A 27974-nucleotide genomic window follows, 5' to 3' on the forward strand; every position below is an offset into this window, starting at 1 on the left:
GATTCAGTTGAAGTGAAAACGTGTCCAATTGGCTCGTTTTCAGCCATTAAACAGGCTTCAGCATATTTCAGACATTGGAATATTCTATATGACATGAATGCTCAGCCATTGTCGTCTCTTGCCTCCTCTCTCTTCCCATGCATCAACTGCCTCACCAGTAGCAGCAGTAGCAGAGGAGTTCGTCCAGTCTCTTGCTCGGCTTACAGATGTCTTTAAACACCCTGCTAGCAAATGTCTCCTCCTTTCACCCCCGGACACCTCTGCAACGCTTCCACAGAAAACAAACAAAGAATACGGGGTTTTCCGGTTCCCGACATAGACCGTTTTCGAGCGAGAGTCCAAGATCTCCTTTGCCCTACCTCTACACTCGCAGAATACTCAAGTAAATTCCCCTCTCCTTCTTTTTTTTTGCTTGTGAGATTATCTTGCTGATCGAATTGGATGAAAGTGAGGTTCTTGTACGGAAAGGGTAGAGTTTTAATTAGAATATGCAACTGTAGCCTTTTCTTTTTGATCGATATATGTAACTTAGCCTTTGGCTCATGTCTATCACTGAATGGTGAAATTGCCCTTTATTTGTCGATCTGTGCACATTGTGCTACAGTATGTTTTGCATTGGGATTCATGGTAAGTTTTATTATCTAATTTCTGTATGGCTCGTATGATCACATTCAAGATCTTAATTAGGGGAACGATCTGAAAAGTAAGCCATTCACTAAACATTACAATACTAGTGAAAGAAAAGGAAAAGAACAGCTACAAACTGTTGATGATGTGGTTTTATCCCATTGATTTCATTGGTTTGTTTGAGTATTGTGGACCATGGGAATCAATTCCCTCAATGTTGGAAGAAAGGGCTATCGATGACATGTGAGAGTTGATGTTAAACTTGCAATGAATTAGAATCTTAAGCCTCTCTGAAGCTACCATGCCAATACCTCTATGGTTGGCATTGTACATATAGGCTTCTATGCATTTCTACAATTTATCTTCAGTTTACGCTATTAGGATCACCAGTCTGTGCAAGTTTCTATGCCTTCCCTAAATGCTTTGTGAAAAAAGAAGAAATACAAGGAAGGTGACCAGAAGTCACCCGAGAGAAAAGAAGAAAAAACCAGCCCTAACACCTCAAAAAACCACAAAGTCACAAACCATAATACCAGAATTACAAGAAAGTCATTTCAGAGTCATACAGAATGAGAATCATTGTCATAACCTTTTTTTGTCTCTTAATTTGAAATCTGGAGAATCCATTGACATTAAATCATTCCTTGCATGTCGATCAGTCTCTCCCCCTTCCCCCCCCCCCCCCCCCCCCACACACACACACACACCCCCACCCTCTGAAACGGTAAATTGAATTGCCATGCCTTTTTATTCCTTCCAAAAGTTTATTACCAAAATTTTGACATATTTTAAAGGTGTACTTATGTGGGAGCTTCAATTGAAGAAAAATCATGGAGGTGATTGTAGGACTAAGTTTCAATCCTCTAGAAATTTATTTTCTTAGGCTCAGTTTGGAAAGAGTACAATTACAAAAATGTACAGTACAAAATACTAGGTTTGGCACTCTACATATTTATACTTGTACTCCTTCCAAACTGAGCCTTAGTAATAAATAGAATTTACTATTTATAGAAACTTTCATACTTATTATTTATAGCAAGTTCCATACTTACTATTTATAGTAAAATTGTAATTTACAATTTTAATAATTTGTTATTTCTTTACATTAAGTTGGTTTAAATATTAAAGTGCTCCGGAGTTAAGTCCCTTTTCTGAGCGTCTGTCTCTTTGGTTACCTATTTGAGTGTCTCTTTACTCCTAAAGTTTAGCACTTTAGGAGTTAAGTCCTTATCTGAGTGTCTCTGCGGGTTACCTATTTGCATAAATAGAACCATTATAATAGGAATTTTAGAATTGAATTAGTAGAATGAAAAGCTTGTTTGAAGTTATGTGATCCTGTGCATAAGTTTGATCTTCTTCTTCTTCTTCAGTGTAATATTTCTTCTGTTCTCTTTCCCTTCTCTTTTCAGATACAGATCTCTTCTTCTCATGATTCAGACCTGTAACTCCCTCTCTTCTTCCCACCATGGTCAACTTAATAGGACATTCACCCTTCTGTCCTACATCATGCGCTCTGTTTGTTATATTCAATTGTGGAGCTTGAACATGCTTATGGGCAAAAGGCTTTAGATGAAAATGCTGAAAATGTACCCAAATTTGGGACATGAGTATCAGTCATTGAGATGGCTGTGAACCAATAAGCACGGGCCAAAGAACTGTCTAGATCAATTCTATAATTTCATTGAAATCAACTTTCTTTCTTTTTTTTTTTTCTATTTTGTTAACTATGTTAGTTCTTTTGATCCCAATTTCACAATCTTAAAAAATTATACTTGATGGAAAAGTTGTTGATGAATCAACTTCTTCTTTGGACATCCTTTTCAGTTTCCTCCAACTTGCCACAAAAATCTTATTAGAGTCTTTTATTATAATTTTGTAAAAATTTTGAAGATATTGCTATTGCAGATATCAACATATGGTTTTTAATTCAACAATGAGATTTTTATTTGATAAGTAATCGTAATTCTATTGATGTTTTAGTGTACAAGTATAGATGTGCAAAAAAGGGGCCAGGCCACAGCCCAAAATAATGTTATGGCGTTCAACCTCTGAACCCAGAACAGCTTGCCAATTAAAGGCAGAATTCCTTCTTTGAAAAGTTTTGAACTCTTTCAAGGCCAAAGCCTATTCCATTAGGAAGCTGCAAACATCTACATAAATATGAAGGAATGTCCTATTCAAAAAAAAAAAAAAAAATGAAGGAATGACCTTTCTCAACTTTCAGAAATCTGCAGTTACTCTATTTCCATATAGATCGAGAGATTATAAATGGGATCATAGCCCATAACATTGTCTCTCAAGAGCAAACAGAATAAAGCAGTCCAAGAGAGAAGAATGAAGCACATATCAGATAGAATGATTCAAACCATACCAAAAGAGAAACAGGTATCCCATAACACCAAAGAGTTTTTTTTCCTCTCCAAAAACAAGTGATTGACAGATTTCTTTGACTTTTAGAAAAAAGATGCCTATTAAAGATTGGGATGTCTTTGTTGTTTAGGTGGTTGGTAGTTAGGGTTTTATCCAGAAAGTCCAGCCACATGAAAGCTTTGACTCTTGGAGGAACCCAATGACCCCAGATGCATTCAGCATCTGCAAAACTTGGAAGTCCTCCATCCAGGGGCTAATTATCACTAGAATAAGAACACAATGTTCCTGATTCATTGGGGTTTCAGAAAGAAAAAAAAAGAATTTACCATGTGACTTCAGAGTTAATTACTGTTCTAATATTTTTTTTTGATAAATATCATGTGCCTTTTTTATTTTGCAATCTGTCTTCCTCCACAATAGTCTGTTTTTTCTTCTGGGGGTTTTGGGATGTCCATTATGCAGTCAATCTTTGTTGAATTTTATGTCAAGTAGTTAAGTTTTTCTATATGTTCTTCATTTTAGGCCCTTATTAGCACCTAGTAGTAATGAATTTTCTTTCTTGCTGGTATGATTATATTTACCAACTAAATGTCATTAAGTCAATGTTTCATTCTGCAAAGCATTTCCGGGATTTATTTACATGTTTGTGATTGGTGATTGCTCATGTTATATCATTATCATCATGACACTTTTGGTTGGATCTTCTCAAGTGCAATCCCTGATGTAGTTATGCCTAACTTTTCTGGTATAAACATATAACTGTGGAACCTATATATGTGAATTATCATCATTTTCTATTTGTAAACAGGGTTCGAAGCTTTCAACCACAAGATGCTGGAGACTCTGAGCCTTTGACAACAGGAGATACTCCAAATGGACAAGACAGAGGTATTGAGGAAGTACTTAGAGATTTGAAAGTTGAAACGAGAAAACCAGGGAATTCCTTCTTGGCAAAACTAGCAATTGCTCTAGGCATAGCTGCAACTATGACAGTTATATCTGTTGGATTTAAGAGGCCTACCCTTGATTCATCCCTTGGGTTTTCGTCTCTGGGTGATGGTTCATCAGCTTTGCTTCCAACTGCTGCTCCTGTTGGTTTTACATTGAATGTTTTCAAATGGAAAGTTGTACTACCAGAATATGCGCCAGGGTATGCGTCTAAATTTGTATTGGCATAGCTTGTTGTTCTTTTTTTCCATGCCAACTGATACCAATAACTATTTCTGGCTTTCTATTGGATGTCTCTGGTGAAAACAATCATAAATTTTTATAGGTTTTAGAGTTCATCTATTAAGCAGTTGGGACTGCATTGATTATATTTTAGATGGTGTTATATTTTCTAGGGGCCATGAACCAATTGCTTGGATTTTGACATGTGCATGTGCTATTGCTTCTGCTTGAATTCATTTATGACGATGGATGGGTCTGAAAATTTCTTCTTGAATATACTTTTGCAGATGGATCTATTTTTGGTTGCTTATGGCTGCTGGTTTTGGGCTTTTCATCAGTGAAGAAGCTCTAAATGTTTGGGTTTGTCCTTTGTACCGGTACTTCTGTTTCACAAAACTCAGATGGTTCACCTCCTTTTACCCATTCAGTCACCTATCACATTTACCCCTTAAATTTCTCTGTTATGTTCACAATTTTAGTATCAATTGCTTGCTTGTTATGGCTTATTAAAATTTAGGTGCAATCTGTTTCAGATTTGCTACTGCACAAGTCATGTTCACAGTTTGAATATGTAGGTTGGCATATCTTTAGCTCGGATGCTGTCTTTGGATGGCACTTGGAAGTCATTTGCTGAATCTTTTTCAAGAAATGCCCCGTATATAATATCCACAGTGCTGTGGGTTTACTGGTATGCTTTTGCTTCATGTACTTTGGGTTTTCTAAATTGTTTTTATCTTAGTTACTTATTTTCTCAGGTTGTAAACTAAAAGAAAATATTCTTGTTTGGGGAAATTAAAGAAATGTGAACCCTGCCTCCCAAAATATGTTTAGCATAAAATAGTGTGTTAGTTTTTTAGTTTGAAAATTTCTATAGAATTTAGATTCTTGTGGAAAAATTCATTCCTACAGCTTATAATTGTTAGTCTTTCAAAACAAATTTTTGAGAGTTTGTCTTAATGGCATGTTTCCTCACTATTTTCTTGTTTGGTTTTGTTCCCTTTTTCTGATAAATAGTTTTGTTACCATTTTCACATGGTAATTTGTCCTTGAACCATGAAAAGGAAAAATTTTCATTGTCTGAAAAAGGTAAATGGTGTTTGAATTAGTGAAAGCATGGTATTAGAAATCTTAAAAGTTTTGAAGTCGAATTTTTTATTGTTTTGTCTATCTGCACTTTGGAAACTGGAATACTTTTCCCCTTTCCCATGCACTGATTTATATTACTATTCATTGGGTATACCAATCTCATGTATCAAAATAAAACGTTCAGGGGTGTCTGTATTAGCGATATGGTACCATTTTACTTCGGAAAGCTTTTCAGACAGGTTGGTGCATCTGATGATGTTTGTTCTAAGGTTTGTTGCTTTCTCAACTCTTATGTATTATTTCAATATAAGCAATTAATATTACATGTATGCATCTCTTATTTAGTCAGATTGATAGAAAACAATCTTGTGAGTATGACAATGGGTCCATGTAGAATCACCTTTGTATTGGAATCCATCTCTGTTCACAGGGGCTGCAATCCCCATTAGAATTTCAAATCATATCAAAACCTAGAGATTGGAGGTCTCAATCCAAAATTTACAACAAATAGGACAGCATAAATTGTCTCCCAAGGGAGGATGATATTACCATACTGATGAAGTTGCTATATTTCTTTAAACTCCCTGCATCATGAGGCCAAATTCAACTTACTTGCATTTATCTGACCTGTTGGCTTGCCAATATCTTATTTAGTTATTTATGATTGTTTTCTTAATCTTATTTTCTTATCACTCATGTAGTTAGGGATTGGAAAACAGAAGGCATTAAGCATTACTCGTCTTGTGCAGAGATATGGTAATCTCATAGGTTTTGGTAAGTTCTATGTACTGGTTTATATTCACATTGCCAGATTTCTGCCCTTCTTGTATGTCTGTAGAGGCAACAATTACATGTCAAATAATGCAATACACCTGTTTATTTTTGACAACTTAACAGTTAAACTTTATCTACTGGTGCGAAATAACCATTAAGGGCCTGTTTGGGAGGGCTGATCTAAAGATTCAGCTAACCTGGTTCAGCTGCTTTGAAGCTCTCCGAATTTTTCACAAAACATGGCTTATAGGTTGTTCATGTGAGGCCCGCCTCAGAAAGCCAGAAGCCATTGTGCTTCAGCCTTCCCAAATGGGCACTCAATGGTTCTACCACAAAGTGATGAAGTGAGGTAGGGCTAGTATACCTTATTAAATGGGTGATCCACTTCTAAACTGTTGAGAGCCCATAGGATCTACCGCCACAGACCACTACTACTCAAACCCATGACAACAACCCATAGGCCATGGGTGTAGCCACATGCACAGCACCCACTCTGCATCCAGTTTATTTTGTGTATACTGTATACTGGAAGGCAGAATGACACATCAGCTAATTAGTTAGGACCTGCATGTGTGAAATCAGAATCAGTTAGAGCAGAATAGTGGGTATTGATTGTAATAAAGAGATATTATATATAAAGAAAGCTGAGAAAGAGGAGCATATGGTGAGTATTATCCCAACTTCCTTCTTCTTTCTTATCTTCTTCTTCTTGTAGGAGGTGAACCCCCTCAAAAAGATACCCAACAAAACTAGTATCAAAGTGGATGTCTTCCACTAGGACAGCTACTATGGGTAGCCACTTGGACAAGCTTGAAGTTGATGTACACAAGAGTGCAATAGGAATAGGTTCACCAGCTCCACCAGTCGAGATGTTGAGGTGGAGGGATCAAACTAGAGTGGTTCCAAGTGCGGAGGAGGTCCCAAGTCTCAACACCCCTACCCCCAAGCTTCTGTCATTTTAGGTTAGGATCCAGTCTCTTGGGTTTATAAGTTTGAGCGGTACTTCTAATACTATGATATTATTGGCTCTTAGGGGGTAATGATCGTCTCCATTTAACCTATAAAAAAAAAAAAACGATTGTCTTCATTTCTTTGACTGGTGATGCCCTGCAATGGTTTCAGTGGTATCACTGATCTCACCCCTGTTTGTCTTGGATGGAACTGATAGAGGCAATATGCCAACAATTTGGCATCACTGGCTACAATGACCCTGATGAGAATCTAACTAAAGCAAAACAGATTGGGAATGTTCTGGAATACCAAAATGAGTTCAAGAAGCTTGCTACCCGCGTCCATGGCTGTCTTGAAAAGGCTCTAGTCAGATGCTTCATTGGGGGACTGCGGGATGACATTAGGTTGGAGGTTAAGGCCTGGCAACCAGCAATAGTAATGGCAGCTGCAGGTCTTGCCCACATCCATGAAGAGTAATTGAACTGCCTGAAGAAGGTTCCTAAGAACTTGGCCCCACTTTTACCTACCCTGGTCAAGAAACCCGAACCATTCCAACCCAAACCAATTGGACCTGGACTGAAGCCTACTCTGCCATTCAAAAGGTTAAGTTGGGCTCAGATTCAAGCCTGATGCAATAAGTGGTTGTGATACAATTGTGACGAAAAAATTGCACTAGGCCACTAATGCAAGGCACAACAAGTGTTTTTTTTTTTCTGATAATTGTCACAACAGGTGTTTCTTCTTCAAGCCGAGGATGAGGACGACACTAAGCTGGTTCCTGATGAGGGTCAAATGCAACAAAGGCCATTGAGTTGGTCCAATTGGACCACCCTAAAATCTCTCTCCATGCCTTAACTGGGCAAGCCTCCCCGCATACCATGTAGCTCAAGGGACAGGTTAGGTGCTGGATTTTGACAATTTTGGTGGATAGTGGGAGAGTTCAATGAATCTTGTCACCCAAGCAACTCGCTTTAGCAGTTCAGCTGGTGAAACCATTCAGGGTGCATGTGGCTAATGGATGTCATCTTTCATGTGAAGGGCTGTGTAAGGGAAACAAAATGAAGGTGCAAGGAGAAAAATTAGTGATGGACCTCTATCTCTTAGGGTTTAGTGGGGCCAATATAGTGTTCGGGGTCCAATGGTTAAGTCAATTGAGCTAGGTCATATGTAATTGGGACCAAATGACTATGGAATTCACCCTCGGGGGCTGAAGTTACACGTTGAAGGGTATCTCCCACCTAGGCCCACAAGTCAAAAGTTACGGGCCCATGCTGAAGTCATGTCAAGTTGAAGGCAACCCAATTATCATGCATCTGGCCTTGGGTTGATACGCCCAATCGGCCTTGAGTTGACTATTACAATGGTTGAGTTACCCAATAGTGAACACTAACGGACTATATAGATATCCCCACTTCTAGAAGATTGAGATAGAGAGGATAGTGAAGGAGATGCTCGACAAAAGGCAAATACAGTCCAGTACCAGCTCATACTTAGGCCCAGTGCTTCTTGTGAAGGAGGATGGGTTTTGGAGATTTTGTGTTGACTATAGGGCCCGGAAAAAAAACAGTCAAGGACTGATTCCCAGTTCCTATTATTGATGAGCTACTAGATGAATTGAGAGCAATCACAATCTTCTCCAAGATAGATTTGAGGTCAAGTTATCACCAAATATTAGTACACCCTGAAGATGTGCACAAAACTGCCTTTTACGCACATGAAGGGCACTATGAGTTTTTGGTTGTGCCCTTTGAACTTTCAAATGCTCCATCAACCTTTTTATTATTAAAATAATATTATATTGAGAGGTTTTATCGAAAGTCATTATGCATTGTACTTCAACTATTAATAAAATGATATATTAATATATTTCTTTTAAGAAATCAATATTTATGATTCATCGTCACAGGTATTGCTAAATAAATATATAATTTATATATTTATAATATTGTAATTGAATAAGATATTTGTCGAATCGAATCATGTTATATCCAAATTCGATTTGACTAACTAATCGGTATGAAAAACATATTCGAATTCGGTCGTTCATTCAATTTGAATTATCTGAATTTGATTCGTTTAGCTTGGATCTCGAATTCGAATTGAAATTTTCGAATACCGTTTACAAGCCTACATAGAACTGTTTGTCATAGCATATACAGGTCATCACCAACCTACAAAGCATCACAGGGATCAACTGATCCCACAAAAAGGAAAGAATAGGTGCTGATCACCTCACATCAGTTAAGTGAACCTACTACAAGTTCTATCCTGGCACACAACCAGAAAAAAATAAAAGAGGTTGAGTGAACCTACTTTTGGAATTAGTCCGATACTGTACTTTGGATCTTTAGTAAAACAAACAACAGCTGGTGAAGAGAGAAGACAGAGAAAAGAAGGCTTGCTCGATTTCCTTTCAGATCTAATAATCTCACTCCAATACCATATTGTCCAGAAGAGGAGAAGAAGAGAAGGAAGAGAGAAGAGAGAAGAGAGAAGAGAGAAAAATAAGATTTGAGAGCCAAAAAGTCAAGTTGGCGGTGCCAACTTTTGATATTTATATTAGGGCGACATAAACAAATAAAAAGAAAGGGGAAAATTACAATAGTACCCTTGCGGTACTAATCTAAATATACTAGCAAACTTTGAACAAACCCTTTATCCCTGTCTTTAGTTTGTATGTTCTCAAATTCCCTTTTAATCTATGTCTGTTAGTAAGCTGACCAAGTCTCTTAATTGCTCTATCACCTTTTACCATTATTATTATGTTTTTCAGGATTTCAAGATGGGGATGAAGATTGGTGGAGGGCATGAAGCTGGTGGATTGTATTATCTTGATGGTGGTGGTGGTTCAACAATAGCTTTTCATACATCTCTTTCTCCTCTTTAGTGGCACTATAGACTTGGTCATCCATCACTTAAAGCACTGAAGTTGCTTGTTCCTTCATTGAGTCGTTTTTCCGTTTTGGATTGTGAGTCGTGTCAGTTGGGGAAACATCATCGTGTTCCCTTTGGTCCTAGCCTCCTAGGGTTGATAATCGTATGTTGAGTCCTTTTTCTTAGTTCATTCAGATAATTGGGTCCAAATAAAATAGTGTCATACAATGGCTACAAATACTTTGTTATTTTTGTTTAGGGATGCAAATGGATTGGATCAGATGCGAATTAAGGTATATTCGAATATGATTCGACACTATTCATGTCGGATCTGATCTGATCGGATCAAATAGGACTCCATTTGAATTTGAATCCTATCGGTAAGTTGGATCTTCGGATCTGATCTGATCCGACTTGTTTTCTTTAAAAATTAATAAATTATTAAAATAAAAATAAAATATACTAACTTAAATAAAGTAAAAACAAAAAATGCAAGTATTTTTTAATTATTTTCATCACATATATACATGTTTTTATAAAAAAATAAATAATATGACAAATTTATAAAACTATATTTATAAATAAATAAATAACATATATATGTATTATATGTATTTATATTTATAAATATATATTGGATAGGATAAGGGGGTGATCTGAATTCAACCAAATAGGATCATCTCGGATTGGATTAGATCATCCATTTGCACCCCTATTTTTGATGATGATTATTCAAGGATGATGTGGATTTACCTTTTGAAAGAAATGAGTGAATTGTTTTCCATTTTCCAAAAATTTTATGCTGAAATTAGTCAATGGCTGATGAGTTAGCTAAGCAAGGGGTGGTTAAGGATTCCTTGTTTTGGGCACATTTTTAGTATTTTATTGTAATTTTGATGTTGGGGAGTTAAGATAGTTTACCTCCCCATATTCTATAATTAATTTTCACAAGTATTATTCAGTAAATAAAGATTTCTGTTATCAATCAAAAAACAATTATGCTGAAATTTGCAACCAATTTGGTATACACATTAAGATTCTTTGTTCTAATAATGGCCAAGAATACTTTTATACACTGCTTCAGGAGTATTTGGAACATGGCACTACTTACCTTTTGAGAGAAATGTGTGAGTTATTTTCCATTTTCCAAAAATTTTATGCTGAAATTTGCAACCAATTTGTGTACACATTAAGATTTTTTGTTCTGATAATGGCCAAGAATACTTCTATACACCGCTTCAGGAGTATTTGGAACATGGCATTACCCATCGGACTTCATGTACCTACACCCCACAACAAAAAGGGGTGGCTAAGAGAAAGAATCACCATCTTTTGGAAACTGCTCGGTCCCTTTTGCACCATATGATTGTACCCAAATGTTTTTGGAGTGATGTTGTGCTTATATCTTGCTTCTTCATTAATCGGATGCCCACACTCATCCTTGAAGGTCATTCTCCTTTCACCACTTTGTTTCCTACCTTGTCCCCATTTCCTCTTACTCCAATGATTTTTTGGGTGCATATGTTTTGTCCACAATCTTTGACTTGAAATGGACAAATTAGATACACGATCCACTAAGTGTATCTTTCTTAGCTATTCTTGGACCTAGAAAGGGTATAAGTGTTATAAACCCAGTTCCCTGATATTACTTGATATTACTTTCTTTGAGTCTTCCGTTTTTTTTTTTTTTTTTTGTTTCCATTACTACTCAACTCTCCAAACCCATAGGTGTTTCAGCATCACTTTTGTTAATATTCATTCATTAAGTTACATTACAAGTATGCCCTTAAGTGGGCGGCCAACTAAGCAAGAACTTAAAGTAAGCTTATAAAAAGATGTAACAAGCCTACAAAGATAGGCCCATTAACAAACAAATAAATAACATACTACAAAAAAAATAAAAGAATAGATATTAGGGCCCATTCGGCCCAGTCTCTCTACAGAATCAAATTCCAAGTTAAGTAGTGATGTGGGTGAGGAGTTTGAAGATCCTGGAAGGTACAGGTGGTTGGTTGGTAAACTAAATTACCTAACCATTACTCGGCCAGATATTTCATTTGCCATTAGTGTGGTAAGTTAGTTTATGCAAAATCCTCGGGTTCGACATTGGGATGCAGTTCTAAGGATTGTAAGGTATTTGAAGGTAGCTCCTGGTCGTGGTTTGTTATACAAGAGTGGAGGAAATCTTGAAATAGAGGGGTACATTTATGCTGATTGGGCTGGTTCTGTATCGGGCAGAAGGTCCACTACAGATTATTGTACCTATTATGGGGGTAATTTGGTGACATGGAAGAGTAAGAAATAGACAGTGGTGGCAAGAAGCAATGTAAAAACTGAATATAGAGCCATGGCACATACAACTTGTGAACTAGTGTGGTTGAGAAATCTTCTACATGAGATGGGGTACTCGATTGACACTTTGATGAAGCTTTATTGTGTCAACCAAGCTGCAATCCACATCTCTTCTAATCCAGTTTTTCATGAGCAAACAAAACATATAAAAGTTGACTGTCACTTTGTGAGAGAAAATGTGCTTAGTGGAGTGATGGATACTGCATATGTTGACACAGAAAGTCAATGGGCAAACTTGTTCACCAAAGGGTTGAGTTGGGGAAGAGTAGATTATATATATAACAAGTTGGGACTATATGATATATACTCACTAGCTTAAGGGGGAGTGTTAGCGTCGATTGTATAGGGGTAGTTTAGTCCTTTTATTTATGCTTGGTATGAGGGGTAATGTTAAGTGATGACGTGTCCCATACTTAAGTAGGGTCATAACAGACTTTTTGTTTTATTATAGAAAACTATAAATATAACCTGGCCGACTAGAGAGAGTAGACTTTGCTCTCTAGTTTGAATCAGTTTCTTCTTCTCCTCTCTTCTCTTCTTTTCTTCTTCTCCCTTCTATCTCCTCTAACCTGCTTCTAATACTATTTCTAACAGAATTGAAGTGCAGGTCTGAACTTTATCAGGCAGTAATCTAACATAAACCTGTTGGGTAGGGTTCTTATTAACGAAATCTGGTTGGTTGAGGTAAGGGTTTCAACAGCCAATAAAAAGTTCTTACAAGGTTTTATTCCCCTCTATCCACCTTGTGAAGGGACATGACAGAGTAGAACAGGGAAGTCTGTGATAAAGCATAATTGTCACATGCAACATAAAAAAAAGGAAAACGTTAAACTCCAGTTATCCCAGATTAATGTAATTGGTTCTTCCATATTTCTGTGTGATACTTAGGGTGTTATCTTTCCATTGGCAAGCACTGGATTCATGAAATCTAGAGAAACATTTCTGAGCATTTTCTTCAATATGATTTTGCTCTTTCAATGTGTGATGACCCCTTTAATTATCATTAACATCATTATATTAATTGATTTGCGTGTCCAGTGTATTCATCAATAAACATATCTATTCTTTTCATTTTTTATGGACATCTCCTTTTTGCCATTTATTTTATACTCATCATACTATTTACTATTTTTTTTTTTCCTCTGAGAAGGTTATAGTAATTTTTCATTAATAGAAAAAATAACTAAATGCTGATGGATTTGTGCATGATATATTAATTGCAGTGGAACGGTTTTCCCTTGGAGTGAGAAATCCAACAGCTTTTCTGGCAGGGGCACTGGTTAGTGATTCTCATTTATGTTGAAGGCAATTCATTGCTGACATAACTATGCAGTGTTCTTATTCTGATTTTTAACCATCAAGATCATCTTACCTGACTTTGCAAGTTTCTGCTTTCATATATTTTCTGACCCACTCTCTGTATCGTTTATGTTTGAAATTTCTCTAGCTGCTTTTTTCTCTGAAAAGAATGGCAACTTCTTCAAGAATACTTGCATTTGCTATCTTTTTGGACCAGGTCTCAATCCATGCACAATATGCTCATAGGATGCAGACCATTTCTTCCTTTATTTTAACCGGTTGAATGTAGATAGGTATAAGGCTTACTTTATTTTTTGTGTATAATGTAAGCTCAAACAGAAGTATAGTTTGAGACTTTGAATAAGCATATAGATAATACTCTGAATTTGGATGGATATGTACTTTCCAAGCCATCTAATGATATATAATATAATGATGTAAATGGTTGTTTGGCATGTCACCTGTTACAAGTTGAAGGGGCTAGAAGAGCTAGGGGCAGATTGAAAAGGACTCGGATGGAAGTAATAAGAAATGATTTAAGCTCCCCTAATTTAGCAATAGATATAGTACTAAACAGAACAGAATGATGAAATAGGATTCATGTAGCTGTCTATCTGACCCTATATTGTTGGGACAAGGCTTTGATGATGATGATGATATCAATGGTTCTTTGACATTTTTACAAATGCTTAATTAATAATTGATTAGGGAGCAAGGTGCTCCATAGAACCAGAAAATACATAGGATATGCATTAACCAGGCTATCGGACTCCTCAAATACAATGCAGTGCTAATAAGAAAACAGTTCAAAACCATCCAGATCACTCAATTCCCCCAGTATGGATTTGCATCGGCAACTATGGTACCCTGATATCTATACATGATTATGTCTTGGACATGATATATATAACGTAGGATACTGCATGGATCAGAAAAGGATACTACACAAAAACTTTGTTGAAGTATGCGCCTAGCCTTGTGCCTTGTGCTGTTGTGCATCAAGCTCTAGGAACTCCCTAGTGCTTTTGTTGCATCAGGATTCAGGCTCTAGATGCATTGTAGGTGGACAATTGCTTTAAATTGGTTGCAGTGGTTTTAGTATTGGTTCTTTGTTTGGAAACTGTATAGTTTTGAGGGAGGATTTCTTCTTGTTCTTGTATTTCACTGGCCTCCTTTTTTGTGTAGAGGTTTTTGTATAACCAGGTCCAGGAAAAAGTTTTTTTTTTTCCTGGTGCAGACTCCTTTCTCCTCTTCTCTTTGCTTTGTTTCTTTATTTTTTTTTCTCTCTTTTCCTCAATCTCTTCTTCCTCTATATACAACTTTTATGATTTATCTTTAAGATATGCTTATTTATTAATAAAAAAGATTTATGGTCTTTCATCTAGTAACTCTTCCAATTCCAAGCTTTCAACTTGTACAATAGTAAATGATTATGTGGATGTGCATGCTTTGCTGCCTCATGAGGATTTGGGAGGAGAGGATTTTTTTTTTTTTTTTTTTGATAAGTGACTTAAAAATTTTTATTGATAAAACAACAATATATATAATCAGTACCAGGATACAAGCATCCCTTATATATATAGAGGTGCAAGGTGCACCCTCACGGCCTCACCCAAAAAATTCAAACACAAAGACTAAGCTACAACTGAGCCAAATACAAATGCTCCTTATTAATCCCTTGCTTGGCCGATGTATTTGTCATCCCATTAATTGATCTTCTAATCCATTGTATCTTCACGGTCATGGTGCTGGTTAGCCACTTGAACATCTTCGTTTCATCTCTATAAAGCCCATATGACAATCTGCGGTTTCTCTAACCCTCCCACCACCAACTTCTTGACTTGGATGCCTGATGGATTCCCCCACTCCCATTGGTCCCAGAAACAAAGAAGCAACATTACCATTTTTATTTCTGCATACTCCCCCTGATAGACTTGGATTGTCATGGCTACTCCCATCAAAGTTCAATATGATGTATTCTAAAGTGGGAGGTGACCAAGTCAAATTTACCAGTTTCTTTTTAGAGGAACATTTTTTTTTGATAGATAATGATAATTTTATTAATTAGAATAAAAACACAGTATTCATCATACAACTCCCCACAAAGAGGCGCGAGGTGCAGCCTCCAAGCTACATCATAAAGCTTACAATTGAGCCCAAAAGAGCTGATTCCTATGTACTCCTTGTTTGGCTAGGAAATCTGCCAGCCCATTTGCTGATCTTCTTTCCCATTGAACCTTGATTGAGATATTTGATGTTAGCCACTTAAATCTTCTCAAAGCCCCCCTGTAAGGCCAGGCTGCCATCTCTGGTTCTTTTAGCCATCCAATAACCAATTTGGAGTCACTTCAATCATTAAATGCTCCACTGCCAACTCTTTTGCAATTTCTGCTCCTTGTATCACAGCTTGGAGTTCTGCATTGACTGAATCTCCCATCCCTATAGGACCAGAAAATAGAGCTACAATCGGGCCCTCAGCATTTCTAAAGATTTCCCCTATTCTAGATGGCCCCAGGTTGCCCAAACTACTGCCATCAAAAATTTAATGAAGCCTACATCAGGAGGCTTTGAGTCCACCAAAAACTTGCTTCCGACTGCAGAACTTTTGGCTAGTTGTTCCCAATTCCTACTTATATCATCAAAAGAGTAGGATGAGAATAGGTCCAAGGATTTTACCCAGCTTATGGCCCTACATAAAATACTTTCTAACACACATGTCTGATTCCTCTCCTTGTCATTAAAGACTCTAGCTTTCATTCCTCCCACACAGTCCACACCAATGCAGCTCTAGCACACCTCCACAAAACTCTTCCTCTTCTCTTTGGCCACCTGAAAGTTGTAGGGTCAAAAAGATTGCAAATCTGCTCCAGTTCTGTCCACCTGCACCTGAAACTTTCTTCATTTGCTTTGCATAGGGTACACCAGTTAGGAGAGATACAAAAACTAGGTCTTCTTTTTTGCAAAACATCCAAAGTGTTGATTTTTCCAAGGGAGACTTCCCAACAAAGGGCTCCCACTTTTGGAGGGACAGGTTTGGACCAAACTTCCTTGTTATGAAAAGGTTGAGGCAGTGGAGAGGAGCACAAGGAAGCAAAGAAAGAAGCACAATAAAAGGATCCCGAGGGCAAAGGCTTCCAAATACAGGTATCTAGAGAAGGGTCCAAGCAAACAGGATCAATAGTTTTAGAGGAACATTTTACCACCTCACCCCAATTCCTCCAAATATCATTAAAGGAAATTGTGAGAAAATGTCCATTGTTTTAAACCACTGCATTGCCCTAGTCATAACACATTCCTTCACTGCCTCCCTGCTTCTTTCCTTCTCAATAAAAACTCTTGCATTCCTTTCTTTCCAAATGGCCCATAATATTGTTGCCCTTTTTACATCTCTTATGTACACCCCCTTTTCTGAATATAAGTTATCTTTCTCATAAAAAAAGGGTTGCCCTTGTACATCTTCATATAATTCTTCCTCTTCTCTTAGGCCATGAGAACGTGGTCAGATCAAACAACATGTTTATCTTCATTGGCAAATTCACCTGCTCCCAAACAGAGAGAAACCACTCCCAAATGCTTGCAACAAATGGAGAGAAGAGTGATACTTATTTGGCCTTTACGGAGAATGCACCAGTTTGGGGATATAAAAAGAAAAGGTCTTCTTCTTTGCAAATTATCCTAGAATTCCTTTCAGTCTGGGATGAGATGAGTTGTGGATTTTTCTTGGGAACCGCACCATTTAGTTGAAGATATTGTATTTTCTGTTTTGGAAACAGCTTCTCTGTATGTGCAGGGGTAAGGTTGTGTACATCTGTCCCTCCTCAGACCCCACATAGGTGGGAGCCTTCATGCCCTCAATTCTGAAGTCTGAACTGGACAACTAGGGGTTGTGCACTAAAGAGGAGGACAAAGTATAAGCTAGCTAGGGCAGCCTCTCCAGGTTCAGGGTTAGTTAAATCCATTATCCATCCAACGTTCTGAATATCAGATTGGATCGCTGAATCATTCAGATTTCAGATTGCATCACAAGCCCATCACAAGCCCATTGGTCTTTTGAGCATCTATGAATGCCAAATGGCAAATGCAGCCTTATTCATGGTGTGTAATGGGCCAAAAACCAAATAGTTCTGGAATGCATTGGACCAAGTTGCATTGATAAACCGACCAATTAAACCGATAAACCAACCCTTCATGTTTGGGTCGGTTTTGCTTCCTGGTCGGTCGGTTTTGGTTTGCTGCTTTAGTAACCCGACCAGGTCGAGTCAGTTGAACAAAATGTCTTAAGCCGACCCAACCTGACCCGTTAACACCCGTAGGAGCAAGTGGAAGACCAAGAAAATGTGGGCTGAACTGAAGTGGTAAGATATGATTCAATGTGAAACAGAACATGACACTCTCAATTCATGTTAACAGATTTCAAATAGTTGGGATTAAGGTCGAGTTGAATTGAGCCATACAAACCTCATCCATTTACTCATGTTTTTTTATTTATTTTTATTTTTATTTTTTACGATTATCTCTTGTTGCATTTGTACTGGTGTGAAACCTCACTGTATAAGTATTCTTTACAAGTAAAACAACATAATATGACATTTATGATGACCATCAATATTGCTTTACAAATAAAAAAGGGTATGTTTGCAAGCTCCATTGAGCTTACAAATAAAAAAGGGTATGTTTGTAAGCTCCATCATAATATGACATTTATGATGACCATCAATATTGCTTTGCATCATCATAATATGACATTTATGATGACCATCAATATTGCTTTACAAATAAAAAAGGGTATGTTTGTAAGCTCCATTGAGCTTGTTCATGGTTAACTAGATTTCCTAACCTTGAGCATCATTTGTAATTGATGATTGGTACAGTTTTTATGTTCTGGGACGCACATTGATAATTCTTTACATGAAGGTTTACCTGTGTACTTTGCACTATTACACTCTGTTATGCAACTGAAACTACTAGTTACATTTATTGATGGTTTATGCCAGCAATCCTCATGGTTATCATATGTCTATCTCAAAGCAGGGAATATCTCCAGACTATTTTTTTGCCGGTGTATGTTGTGGTGGCTTGGTTACTCTTCCCATCCAGGTTAATCGAGTTTTATAACTTGAAAATCAGAAATTATATTTTTTAGTGCTTCATCCTAGATGTTAAATCCTTAAAATATGTAGATAGTATTATAATGCTATTCTGTTCTGAATATGATTTATATGCTTTTTTGTCCCACCGGGTCAACATTTTATATCTACCTACGTCTACTTTGTTTTTATCATCATTATTGTTGGAATGTTTAATTTACATTTTATGTTTTTATTCTGCTTATTTAGGGTCTGTTTGGTCTGGTTAAAATAGCTTTTTTTATCATTGTTTATGTACTTTGACTATAGCAGGGGCATAAGGGTCTTTTCCCTTTTAATTATGGTCACCCTATATATAATAATATAAGCTGGTGCCACCAGACTGATTTAGAACTCCCCAAACCTTTCGTTTCTCTTCTCTCCTCTCTCTCTTCTCTTCTTCTTCTTCCTTATTTCTCCTCTTTTTCTTCTACTAATATGGTATCAGAGTGGTTCTACTGGGTCTGAGAGCAGATCTAACAAGTTCTTTCTTCTTTATCTTGCTGTCTTTTTCAACTAAGATCAGAGAAGTTGACCTACGACTGGTACAAGTTTGTTTTACCTTTTTTTTTTTTCCTTTTCTCTTGGTCATATACCAAGAAAAAACCCTATGAAACAAAACTGCTGAATGGTCAAAGGAATTGTGAGGTTCAGGTCTCTTTTCTGTGGATCATGTAATCCTATACCTGAGAATGGGATGATCAACTTTGACTCAACTGTGACTAAACTGTGACTCAACTTTGACTCAACTGTGTTCAGATTGTGTTTAGACCGGAGTGTGTTCATGTGGACTGCATCTCTAGTGTGTTTTTAAGACATTTTTGGGTGTTAGGAGAGATCTTAAGGTGTGTGTTGAAACTGAAAAGTGTTCGATAAGTGTTTGAATCATGTCCTCTAAGAATTCTGCGACTTCTGGGATTTTAGTAGGTCAAAATGGAATGAGTGGGGGGATGGATATGAGTTTCTCCGTCGCTGTAATTCCCTTTGATGGACTAAACTGCCTTGAATGGTCTAGGGGAATTAAACTTTACATTATTGCTAGGGGGAAAATGGGGTATATTAATGGTAAAGTGAAGGAACCAAAGACTGGAAGTGCTGAACATGACATGTGAGACCAAGAAAATAGTATGGTGATGTCATGGCTCCTGGTTTCCATGCTGCCACAAGTAAGGAAAACGTTTATGTGGGCTGAAATAGCTTGCGAAATATGGGAACAAGCAAAATCTACCTATTCAGAGCAGAGGCACTATGCAGCATATACCAATTACAAGCTGAATCCTCCACTTGCAAGTAGGGGGAGAGGAGCAGTGTTCTAAAAGGTGTGGGAAGCGTATGCCTGGAGGCGCTCCCAAAATGCCCTGAGGCGTATGCCAGAGGCGTTGACACCTCTGAGGCATAAGCCTCAAGTGCAAGAGGCGTACGCCTCATGCGCTTTTTTCATGAGGTGTGCTAGAGGCATATGCCTCATGTGCCTCATGCACATCTTATATAAAAAGACTGAAAAAAAAAGAAAAAAGAAAAAAAAGGAAAGGAAAGGAGAGGAAAAGAAAAAAAAAGGGAAGGGAAGGGAAGCTTGGGAGTTAACATTGGTTTTGTTTAATAAAGATCGCTGGATATATCAACATCAGATATGTTTGGGACAATTATAGCATAACCAAGATTTATATGGACACACTTCTATGTGCTTTATGTAAACTTTTTCTTGGTTGTTGAAAATAATATCAAGGATGAAAAGGAGAAGGAACCCCCTCACAATTCCACTTCCCAGTGCCCAGATTAAGAAATAAAGGATAATAAAAGACTGTTATGGGCCCGCGTGTAGGATCTCGTCACGGGTCGGTCCACGGGGAGAACCTCTTGCTTCCCCTTGCACCTTCCCTTGCGTGCAGACCCTATTGTGGAAAACCGAATGGGTGATTTGTCCAAGAGACCACCCGAACTCTCCTCACTCTTCTCTTAACTGGAAACTGAATGCTTTATTCCAATTCACAGCTCCTTAAATAGGAGATTACAAGAGGGGGTTCCTTATTGTATTCGGCTAGGCTAGGATAATCCCTCTCTAAATCCAACTCAAACTCCTACTCTTAATGGTAAACAAACTCCTACTTCTAGTGGTAAACAAAACTCTTACTAAGAACATAAGACAAGATAAGGATAGATGGGATAAGGATAAGGTAAGCTGGTGGCGAGTTGGCAAGAAAAGCTGTCATGGCAAGATAAGTGTGGGCCCCTTGATGAGCTGTCGTGTGGGCCCCTCCTCATTGCTGCTGCCGGCGATGGTGGTAAGTCTTGCCCACGAATGCATCCATAACATCACACCCCTCCAGGGCAACGAGCTTGTCCTCAAGCTCGAGAACCGGATAGGCATTGTGAAGATCATACCAGGGGATCCAGGTGGCCTCCACTGATGGTAGTCCGTCCCACTCCACAAGGACCTCTAAGGTACCCCGATTGATGCGGGACCGGACAAGAGCTCGAGGTTGGAGAATGAGTTTGCCGTCTTTCAAGGGGGGTAGGGAAGGTACTTGATCAGGAGGAGTCCTTGTAAAAGGCTTGAGTAGGGACACGTGGAAGGTATCATGGAGTCTGCTGTGTTCTGGTAGCTCGAGTTGATATGCAACCTTTCCGATCTGTCGCAAAACCCTGAAGGGCCCGTAGAATTTGGGAGCCAGCTTAGGGGAGGCTCTGCGTCTGAGGGAGAGCTGTCGATAAGGTTGGAGCTTCAGCCAAACGAACTGTCCCGGCTCAAAGGTGATTTCTCGGTGGTGCTGATCGTAGGCATTCTTCATGCGTGCCTGAGCCTGCTGTAAGTTCAAGGAGACTTTGGCCAGGAGGGCATTGCGATCTTGTAGGCTGCGATCCACTTCTTCCAACTGTGTTGAACCGGGTCCGTAAGATAATAGACGGGGAGGGTCCCAACCATAAACAATCCGGAAAGCAGTCATGCCAAGGGAGGAGTGGTAGGATGTGTTGTAACAGTATTCGGCCACGGAAGGTACTCCACTCAACGCCGGGGCTGGTCTCCCACAAAACAGTAGAGGTACATCTCTATTGTTTGGTTTACCACCTCCGTTTGGCCGTCAGTTTGCGGATGGTAGGCGGAGGAGAAGGCTAGGGCTATTCCATGCAGACGAAATAGCTCCTTCCAGAAGGTGCTAGTAAAGATCGGGTCTCTGTCACTTACGATAGATTCGGGTAGCCCATGCAATCGGAAGATGTGGGTGAAGAAGGCGTGGGCGACTGAAACCACGCTGTAAGGGTGGGATAAGGGTAGGAAATGCACATATTTGGAAAAACGGTCCACCACCACAAATAAGACCGACTTCCCTCCAATTTTGGGTAGGCCCTCAATGAAGTCCATGGAAATATCTGCCCAGATCTGAGTTGGGAGTGCAAGTGGTTGGAGAAGGCCTGTTGGGTGCAAGTTTTCCCACTTTTGCTGTTGGCACATAGAGCAGTTATGAATGAAGTCCCGCATCGAAGCCTTCATACCCTGCCAGTAGAAGTCAGCATGGATGCGGTGCAATGTTTTTTGGACACCTTCATGCGTGGAGTTGTGTATGCTGGAGATGACGGAGGGGATTAAGGGACAGTTGGTTGGGAGATAAATCCGTCCTTTGTATAGTGCCAACCCGTCGTGTACGGACCAGTTTGGGTTGGTCATTCCGGCTTGTATTTTCTTGACCAGATCGTTCCACTCCGGTGATTGTGGCAGTATGTTCCGAATGTCTTCCAGTAGGGTGGCTCGGGGCTGTGAGATTGCATGGAGCAACATATTGTCTTCCTCTCGGCGAGACAAGGCATCTGCGACACGGTTCAAGGTTCCCGCCTTGTAGTCCACCTGGAAATCGAACCCAAGAAGTTTGCTGACCCAATGTTGTTGCGGCGAGGTGGTAAGCCATTGTTCCAACAAATATTTGAGGATGTAGTGGTTCGTCTTGATGACGAAGGATCTTCCCCACAAGTACGACCTCCAGTGCTGCATTGCTTTTGCCAGTTCAATCAGTTCACGTTCGTAGGCGGGTAACTTAAGGTGGCGGTCGGCCAGTTTGCGGCTAAAGAAGGCGACCGGATGCCCTTACTGCTGTAGTATGGCGCCGATGCCGGTGCCGGATGCATCACATTCCATCGTGAACTCGAGATCAAAGTTTGGCAACTGTAGAACCGACGTGGAGGAGAGGGCTTCTCTTAAACTTACAAAGGCTGCATCGGCTGTACTATCCCAGAGGAAGGCATTTTTCTTGAGCAAATTGGTTAGTGGAGCCGCCAAAAGTCCATAATTTTGTACGAACTTGCGGTAGTAGCCTGTCAGCCCTAGGAACCCGCGAAGAGCCTTGGTGGATTGCGGTCTGGGCCATTCCTTGATCGCCTGAATCTTGGAGTCATCCACAGTGACCCCTTGCCCGCTGATCACATGTCCTAAGTAAAGGACTCGACGTTCCCCAAAGGAGCATTTGGATCGCTTAAGGAAGAGTTGGTGTTGTTGCAAGAGTTCAAGAACGATCTGTAGATGCTGCACGTGTTCTATCCACGATTTGCTATAGACTAGGATGTCGTCAAAGAGCACCAAGACGAATCTGTGGAGGTGGGAGTGAAGTACCTCGTTCATCAGGGCCTGGAACGTGGAAGGAGCGTTGCTGAGACCGAATGGCATAACCAGGAATTCGAAATGGCCATGATGTGTTCTAAAGGCCGTTTTCTCTACATCTTCGGGAGTCATTCGGACCTGGAAGTAACCCGACCGGAGGTCTAATTTTGAGAAGTATTGTGCGCCATGGAGCTCGTCCAATAGCTCATCTACGATGGGGATAGGAAATTTATCCTTGACCATTCGGTTGTTAAGTTCTCTGTAGTCTATACAAAATCTCCAGGTCCCATCTTGCTTGGGTACCAACAGAACCGGAGGGGAGAAGGGGGAGCGGCTGGGACGGATGATCCCCTACTGTAACATGTCCGCGCACTGTCTTTCTATTTCATCCTTCTTTCGATGTGGGTAACGGTAGGGCCGGACGACGACGGGATCCGATCCGGCCATCAGAGAGATCTGATGATCGCAAGCTCTGGAAGGTGGGAACCCTTTGGGTTCTTTGAATATTGCAGAGAAATCCGTGAGGAGCCTTTCCATATCTGTTGCGCGTGAGTTCTCACCTTGAAGTGTATGCAGCTGCGTTTTTGTTCTTATTCTGGTTCCCTGCCATGTAACCGGTTTCCCATCCAGGTGGAAAGTCATTGTCAGGGCGCTGAAATCCCATAGGATGGGCCCTAGAGTGATTAGCCGTTTGATTCCCAGGACAATGTCAAATTCATCCAAGGAGAGTACGAATAAATCAGCACGGAAGGATTCTGATCTGACCTGAATTTTGGTGTCTTTGCAGATATCGGGGCTGTGAACTCTTTCCCCGTTGGCCACGGCTACCTGTAAATGCGGCCTGATTTCCATCGGTAACTCTAACTGACGGGCAGCCTGTTCACTGATGAAGTTGTGGGTGCTTTTGGAGTCCACGAGAATACGAACTGGTTGCCCTGCTACCAGCGCCCTTAGTTGCATGGTTTGGGAAGTTTTGATCCCTGTGATGGCGTGGAGGGAGATCTCTGGTTCTGATGCTGCAGGTTCATCCTCGTCCTCTTCGTGTTCATCTACCAGAAGACAGAACAGCTTCTTGCACCTATGCCCAGAGGAGTACACATCATCGCAGTTGAAGCACTACCCTCTTGCACGCCGTTCTTCCATCTCGGCTCGGGACAGCCGTCTAATGGGGGGTTCTGTCCTGCTACTTCCTACACTTGATGTCGATTTGGAGGGGTTAACGGCAGGAGGCCTGTGTTCCCTGCTGGCGGTTGACGAAGGATACACTCCTGCTGTCTTCGAAGGTGTCCAGGTCGTTGTCGGCCATCCTATACTAAGGTTTCCGTGGGAGAGCTGCATTTTCCGTTCGAAGGCGCGCACGAAGTTCATTGCTGTGACCAGGTTAGGAGGGTGTTGCATCTCTACGTCCACTATTAGGGGTTCTACTAACCCTGCTGTAAACATATCTACTTGCTGATCTGCGCGAACCGAGGTTGCTCTGGCGAGAAGGGTTTGGAACTGGCATTGGTACTTTGCCACGGTTCTAGTTTGCTTGAGGTTGATTAACTCGCCCAGCGGGTTGCTTGTCAACGGGGTTACAAACCTGAGGAGACAATATGATTTAAATTGCTCCCAATTGAGCCCGGGTTCTTGCTCCAGTCGATAGAACCAGAGCTGTGCCTCTTCCGATAGGTGGAAGGCGGCCAGACTGACCTTATCTTTGTCATCAGTGCGCTGATTACGGAAGAACTGTTCGCAGCGATACAACCATCCTAACGGGTCCACGGTGCCGTTGTAAGACGAGAATTCCAGCCGGCTATACTTGGGAATAACTGCGGCTGTCGGGGCAGCGATCTGCTGTTCGCTAGACGTCTCTGCCCAGTCCGGACAACGACTGTTGGTGGTGGTGGTTCCCTTAGAACTTCTTTCTTTGTTGGAGAGAAATGCTTCCAGCAGGCGTCGCAGTTCCCGGACATCTTCCTTGACTTCACGAACCTCCGTGCTGGTTTCTGCGAGCCTATGCTCTAGTTCGTGGACCCTGGAAGATAGCGGCTCCTGTTCCCCCATGACGGTAGGCTCTGATACCAGAATGTTATGGGCCCGCATGTAGGATCTCGTCACGGGTTGGTCCACGGGGAGAACCTCTTGCTTCCCCTTGCACCTTCCCTTGCATGCAGACCCTATTGTGGAAAACCGAATGGGTGATTTGTCCAAGAGACCACCCGAACTCTCCTCATTCTTCTCTTAACCGGAAACTGAATGCTTTATTCCAATTCACAGCTCCTTAAATAGGAGATTACAAGAGGGGGTTCCTTATTGTATTCGGCTAGGCTAGGATAATCCCTCTCTAAATCCAACTCAAACTTACTCTTAATGGTAAACAAACTCCTACTTCTAGTGGTAAACAAAACTCTTACTAAGAACACAAGATAAGATAAGGATAGATGGGATAGGGGATAAGGTAAGCTGGTGGCGAGTTGGCAAGAAAAGCTGTCGTGGCAAGATAAGTGTGGGCCCCCTGATGAGCTGTCGTGTGGGCCTCTCCTCATTGCTGCTGCCGGCGGCGGCAGTAAGCCTTTCCCACGGATGCATCCATAACAAAGACTATGCCCAGTTAACCCAATCCACTATCAAATAAATTGTGAATTGATTGGAAGCTCCTTAATTTGTTTGTTCAAGGCACAGTGTTTAACTGATGTGGCCAGACATGTTACTTGCAACACTACCAAGTGTTTACCTAAGAATGCTACTAGTTCTAACTTTTAAAATTAATTAAACAAAATTGAATATATGAGATTTCACTTTCAACATCAACCCCATATAGTAGGGACGATGCTTAGATGATTATGATGTGGCTTTCATAAGAGCATGCATAAGGGGTTCTTCAATGGATTTGTGAAATGGCACAGAGTGGGTTATGCCCTTAATGTCAATAGATTGTGCTCTCCAGATTCTCGAAGCTCCAAAGGTGTGGGTCCCAATAGAGGGATTCTTTGTTTACTTGCACGATGGGATAAAGTTGTTAACTTGGCACCATCTGTTTTACATCACTATCTAGTGGTTCTTCAATTACCAAAACACCCTCATATTGTACATGAAAAAGTCTGTTTTTTTTCATCTCTTGCATGATTAGGCATACATTCCTCATTCGAATGTTGTGAACTGGTGGTTGTTTCCTTTTGCCTGTAAATATGAGTGGCACCACTCTAAGATTGAACTTGCAGTTTTGAGAGAAGAGAGATCTTCACATGGTTGGGTTGCTCCATTACGATCTAGGTGACCATGGCTCAAATCTTGGAAACAGCCTCTTTGTATGTTCAGAGGGTAAGGCTGTGTACATGTCCCTCCCCAGACCCCGATTAGTGGGAGCCTCGTGCACTGTGCTGCCCTTTTTGATCAACCATGGAAGCCATCCTTCTATTGATATGATAGATAGAAAAGTTTAGAGAGGAGAGATCTTCATATAATATAGAGAAAGCATATGATAGTCCCTTGAGAGATAATATGCTGGGTCCTGGAAAAGAAATGAGTACTAAACAAATATGTGGACCTGATTAAGGATATTTATGAGGGTGCAACAACCAATGTTGCCTATAGGAGAGACACCAGATTTTATGGTTACAGTAAGTCCCAGCATGTAGTCCTTGTTTATTTGCACTAGTGGTGGATGGATTGACTAAACATATTGAGCAGGAGGTCCCATGGTGCTTATTTTTTTGTTGACGATATAGTATTGATTGATAACAAAGGATTAAATGTAAAACTAGGTTTATTGACATTCATCTTAGAAAAAGAAGCTTTCAAATGAGTGTGGCTAAAATAGAAAATATTCAATGTAAATTTAATAATAATAGGAGTGCAAATCAGGGTACACTAGAAGTATTATATTGAATACATTTACAATGCAAATCAGTGAGTACATTTACAAAAATCATTCGAGTGTATTGAATACATTTACAGTATCATCATTTCTTCCTGATAAAGTTGCTAGAAGTATTATAATTTTTTTTTGGGTTTAAGAGTCAAACCGAGCACTTGGTATATGTGGTTCCTAACACTATTGTTCTGTGCATTTTGAGCTCAGTTGAGTATTGGATTCTTGTTGAGAGAGCGGCCCATGGTAGCCCTTGCTGGTGTTGCAACTGCAGTGGTACACAATATCCCTTTTCTTGCATCAATTCTACTTATGTGTAAGTTAAAAAAATCTAACTTCTATTAACATGCAGGGTATCTGGACAGTGTTTCCATATGCTATGGCAGCTTTAACTGCTATGTTCCTTTTCCTGCGTCGACGTTATGCCAACTAGTCCACTTCAATATTTGTTTATCAGATCAGATTCCATGAAATTATAAAATATGGGAAAATTGAACATAGGCCTTGCAGGGCTGGGTGTAACTTCTCCCAGAGGACCAGATATAGATTTATTCCTTTTATCTTTCTTAGATAGTTAAGTTATACTAAACCATTGAAGAAACATCACCTCCTTTTTCATCAGAGGGACAGTTACCACTAAATCCAGATGTACAAAATTCACATACAGCTAATACAACTCTATTATCCTCTAGCTTCATTGGGCTTGTTCTGAATCTCCTGTATTTTGAATGTTTCGTTCTTTACTTTCTCCTTTTCTCCATGTGAAAGGAAGATACTGAAAACCTATAATATGTGTAACAGGTGATCTATCATACCAAACTGGAAAGAAAAAGACACGACCCAAAAGAAAACCCATTAAGAAAAATCGTTGGTTGGTGGTTTGGGCCAAGAACTGCCAGCCCTG

The 27974-nt window shown here is 39.9% G+C and overlaps 1 protein-coding gene across 3 annotated transcripts; it reads left to right on the forward strand.

Moving 5' to 3' along the window:
• LOC148874746 (uncharacterized) lies at nt 1-27767 on the forward strand. Of its 3 annotated transcripts, XR_016104896.1 has the most exons (11): nt 21-382; nt 3806-4147; nt 4455-4527; nt 4743-4855; nt 5438-5522; nt 5955-6027; nt 13428-13483; nt 13721-13796; nt 18535-18600; nt 27281-27346; nt 27423-27767. XR_016104896.1 is itself a non-coding variant. In XM_088964276.1 (10 exons), the coding sequence occupies exons 1-10, from the start codon at nt 207-209 to the stop codon at nt 27501-27503; spliced, it is 1131 nt and encodes a 376-aa protein (XP_088820402.1). In that variant the 5' UTR covers nt 1-206; the 3' UTR covers nt 27504-27767. The 3 variants fall into 3 exon arrangements, 2 of the variants coding, with proteins under 2 accessions (XP_088820402.1, XP_088820403.1); XM_088964276.1 differs by lacking the exon at nt 13721-13796 and having other exon boundaries at nt 1-382; XM_088964277.1 differs by lacking the exon at nt 13721-13796 and having other exon boundaries at nt 5438-5492.
• The last annotated feature ends 207 nt before the right edge of the window (nt 27768-27974 follow it).

Source organism: Nelumbo lutea, chromosome 1 (assembly GCF_056320005.1).
Source record: "Nelumbo lutea isolate HS-2025 chromosome 1, American lotus-T2T, whole genome shotgun sequence".
In the NCBI taxonomy this organism is placed as follows: Eukaryota; Viridiplantae; Streptophyta; class Magnoliopsida; order Proteales; family Nelumbonaceae; genus Nelumbo; species Nelumbo lutea.

Excerpts from the sequence above, each read along its gene's own strand:
- LOC148874746 (XM_088964276.1), top strand. The coding sequence starts at position 207 with ATGTCTTTAAACACCCTGCTAGCAAATGTCTCCTCCTTTCACCCCCGG. Across the intron at positions 4,148-4,454 it reads CTACCAGAATATGCGCCAGG|ATGGATCTATTTTTGGTTGC; the intron begins GTATGCGTCTAA and ends ATACTTTTGCAG. Across the intron at positions 6,028-13,427 it reads TGGTAATCTCATAGGTTTTG|TGGAACGGTTTTCCCTTGGA; the intron begins GTAAGTTCTATG and ends TATTAATTGCAG.